Source organism: Lactuca virosa, chromosome 3, assembly GCF_052849685.1.
Source record: "Lactuca virosa cultivar CGN04683 chromosome 3, Lactuca_virosa_CGN04683_v6, whole genome shotgun sequence".
Classification (NCBI taxonomy): domain Eukaryota; kingdom Viridiplantae; phylum Streptophyta; class Magnoliopsida; order Asterales; family Asteraceae; genus Lactuca; species Lactuca virosa.
In genome coordinates, this window is record NC_136428.1 from 53,578,335 (window position 1) to 53,582,220 (window position 3,886).

The 3,886-nt window shown below is 30.7% G+C and overlaps 1 protein-coding gene across 1 annotated transcript; it reads right to left on the minus strand.

Moving 5' to 3' along the window:
• Nucleotides 1–1,022: 1,022 nt before the first annotated feature.
• Nucleotides 1,023–3,047, minus strand: LOC145165701 (guanine nucleotide-binding protein subunit gamma 2-like). The gene is made up of 4 exons (XM_079084506.1): nucleotides 2,671–3,047; nucleotides 2,508–2,560; nucleotides 2,372–2,416; nucleotides 1,023–1,498 (listed from the first exon to the last, which is right to left on the minus strand). Exons 1-4 carry the CDS (start codon nucleotides 2,986–2,988, stop codon nucleotides 1,414–1,416), a joined length of 501 nt encoding a protein of 166 aa, XP_078940632.1. The 5' UTR covers nucleotides 2,989–3,047; the 3' UTR covers nucleotides 1,023–1,413.
• Between the last annotated feature and the right edge of the window lie 839 nt (nucleotides 3,048–3,886).

The window sequence follows — 3,886 nt, forward strand, 5'->3', positions numbered from 1 at the left end:
GATAATTTCGTCAAAGGCCCATTGAATAAGGGGATTGTGCTGCTTGGTCACCAAACAAGGGAATCTAGGGTTTATCCCTTAAACCCTAGCTTTGACCCCAAGTATCTTCAACTATATAAGGAACCCCTAACCCCTTGATTCATCCACTCCTTCCCTCTACAAGCCTTCGATGAAAATTGCTTCTATCATCTCCTCTCTCTTAAGTTATCATCTTGCTAGCTTGGGTGTGATTCCATTAGAGGCATGGCATTTGTGGTGCTAGCTTCCAAGAGATTTTTTAAAATGGAATTTTTAGTTGTTTGCTATAACAACTAAAAGGTATGTAATCCTAAAACCCTCTCATCTATTTTTCGAAAATATCCTAGGGTTTCTACAGTTCTTTTTGATGTTCTTAGTTATAGGTTCAATAGAGAAAATATAGATCCTATTTAGGTTGCATGCAAACTTAAGGGTTTCTAGAATTCTTTTTTATGTTCTTAGTTATAGGTTTAATAGGGAAAACATAGATCCTATTTAGGTTGCATGCAAACTTAAGGATTTTATCTTTGTTTGTTTACCTAAATCCCTTCACCAACTCCTTCATATTTTTCCTCAAGCACCACTTTCTTCATATTTTTCCTTGTTGCTTTGTAAATCCCTTCACCAACTTCTTCATATTTTTCCTCAAGCACCAGTATCTTCATATTTTCATCATTGCTTTGTAAGTACACATCACATAACATCACCCTAATCTGACAGCTTACTTTCACATTAAAAATTAAAACCATTAATCAAATAGCAACGTTTTTATTATTTTTTTTGACATGTGTATTTAAATAACAGGGGCTCAAATTATTTTTACATATATTATCATAATTGATAGAAAATTAATTTTGCTATTTTTAAATTTAAATGATTCAACAATATAAGAATGTCATTTTTGCATGTTTTATTTATTCTATAAATAAGTAAGGTTTATCATAAATCAAAACAAGGTATGATCCCATTATCAAAACTTCAAAGCGGAGAAACTTATCTAAACATTATCTTCTACAACTTGTAATATTGGTTATTATATCGTATATAAACGCACATCCAAACATCCCCTTAAATAGCCATTTACATTCATTCATTCATCTAGGTTTTGAATTTGAGCATTATTAAATACTAATCTATTTTTCTTTTCACTTATTGAATAACTTGAATGCTTAAGAAAAACAAACCACTCTTACATGCAAAAAAAAAAAAAAAAAAAAAAAGATAACGTCCAAACAATATCTGTTTCCGTCATTTGAATTGTCACCAAATCCAAAACAATATGATTGTTTTGAATTGAGCTATTCAAACTTTGGAAGAAAGATTTACAAAATTAGAAAAAAAAGTGGAAAACGAAAAGGGCAAAAAGTGATATACGATGATAGTATCGTATTCATATCAGATCCAACGTTTGCGATTTCGAGAAGAATGATTTGCTCTTTGAAACCATCTATCCCATCCACCATCTGCCGGCCCTCTCGTCCTGTTTGTATAGTTTCATCAACACTCATATTCAGTGTATATATATATATATATATATATATATATATATATATATATATAGAATAAAATGAAATTTGGATTTTTTTTTTAATTTGTGTTGTGTTTGTCAACAAATAATATTTTGTACTATCAAGTTTATTAACATTCATATCCAAAAGGTATTTTATAGATTACTTTAAATGGTTAAAGTCTGTTCAAAGTGACCTAAAAAGTGATTGGGTTCAAATTAAATGTCATCTATTTAATTACCATATTTATGTCGATGAAAAAAACTTTTAAAATGCAAATGTTTAACCAAATTGGCTCATTTTAAAGGCCAGAATCATATAGAATACAAGTTTCACAAATCTAGTGGCCTTTTTTCTTTATATTTGCAACCTTAACACTTTCTTTAAGGGTCAAACCATAGACATTAACCCCATAAAGAAAAATGTTTTACCATTTTATTTTACTAATATATACAACATTCTGTTTACTTGCTCAAAGTAACAAACTTAGTTTGTTTTTTTTTACCAATTTATCTATAACTTACTAAAGATAAGTTTTTTACATAAAAGTCAGATTTTACATAGATGATTAAAATAATAATGATATGATATATTAAAGAAGAAAAACTACGTGCCATAAATTAATAAAATTATTTCCCTTTTTTCAATTAAAACAAGAGAAATTAAATACATCAATTAGTTATTGTACTTTATATCTCATTGACGTTTTGGATTTGTGCGTTTTTTCAGCAAATATAAAAAATTAAATTAAAAAAAAACTATCAAAATCAAAGAACAAACAAAGTAAAAGAAATGACAAAAAAGTAGATATTGGGGATTGAACAAGAAGATAAAAAGACGCTTACACAGGAAGCAGAGCATCTGTACTTGATTCGACACTCGATATCAGCCTGGATGTACAACAAAACAATCACTCATTCAAATTTATTGCTGAAAGCCAATTACCAATGAAATTAATAAATTAATTTTAATTTCACATACTGTTCACAGACAAGCGACGCTTCACCAAGCGTTTCCAATTGATCCAGCTCTTCCTGATTAATCGCATCAAATCACTTTCTTCTACTACTCAGTGTGTGTAATTAATTAATCGAACAAACGAATGGAGAAGCTAGTAAAATTTTCATCTAATCTAATTGATTACCTGAATGATCTGGATTTGTTGATTCTGTTGAGAAATAATGGCAGCCAATCGATGCTTCCCTATGAAATTCGAAGATACCACACCGGAAGATGTTCGATGATTGTGACGATTAACATTGGTTTCTGATCGAGATGTTTGTTTGGATTGGGAAGGCTCGTCGCCATTAGATTCGGAGGGTGAATCCATGTAGAATAAGAAACCTAATCTTTCAGTTGGAGAATGAGAATGAGAATGAGATGGAGGGGTGGGTACTTGGGGGTTGCTGAAAGTAAAGGTGGAAAGGAATAAAGAAATGGATGAGGATGCACATAAACCCATCTACTTTTTCACTGGCTGGTCAACATGGTGTGGTGGGGGCTTGTGTGAATGTGAAGGAGCATGGACTCCAATATGAACAAGTGGGTGTCTATCAAAAATACATTTACATAATTTTATATGTCTCAAAGATTATTTTATTATAAATCATAACTAGAAAGGTTACCCCGCTACGCGGGGCCAGAAGCTTTCAATATTGTTTCCGAATTGATAAATATGACAGACATAGAAAGTGCAAGGATGAAAAGTCCGGGCTTTGTCCCGGACAAAAAATGTAAAAGTTTTGACTGCAATGACCAAAAATGTGAAAATGGCTAAAGAATTAAAGGGTAGGAATTAGCAACTTTTTAGAAAAGGGATCAAAGTTGTCAAACCGTTAAAGTTTTGTGGCCAAACTTTAAATATTAAAAGGTTCCAAAAAAGTGTAAAAATATTGATTGCAATGACCAAAAATGTCAAAATGGGTAAAGAATAATGAGCAAAGTTGTCAAAAAACATCCAAATTTAGTATTTCTAACTTCCAACAATAATACAGGGACCAATTCTGCCAAGAAAAATGGGAAGTTGAATGGAACACAAACAAAAGGACATGAATAAATTAATTAAAGAAGTACAGGACCGGATATGTAAATCAAGGGGCCAAAGCTGGACAAAGTATGCCAACTTTACTATTCATTTCTTCCACAAATATATAATAATAGATGTTGTCTTTTTAAGTTTCAAAAGGTTAATGTAGTTTTTTTTGCCAACAAAGTATTCCGTTTCCGTAATAATTTTTGAGAAAATTGTAAATTTGGTCGTATAGTTTGTTTGATTTCTTTGATTATAAATTTTATGGTTTTATTATCCGTAATTTGTTTTTTTTTTTGTCTTCAAATTGAAATGAGTATGGATGTAAACC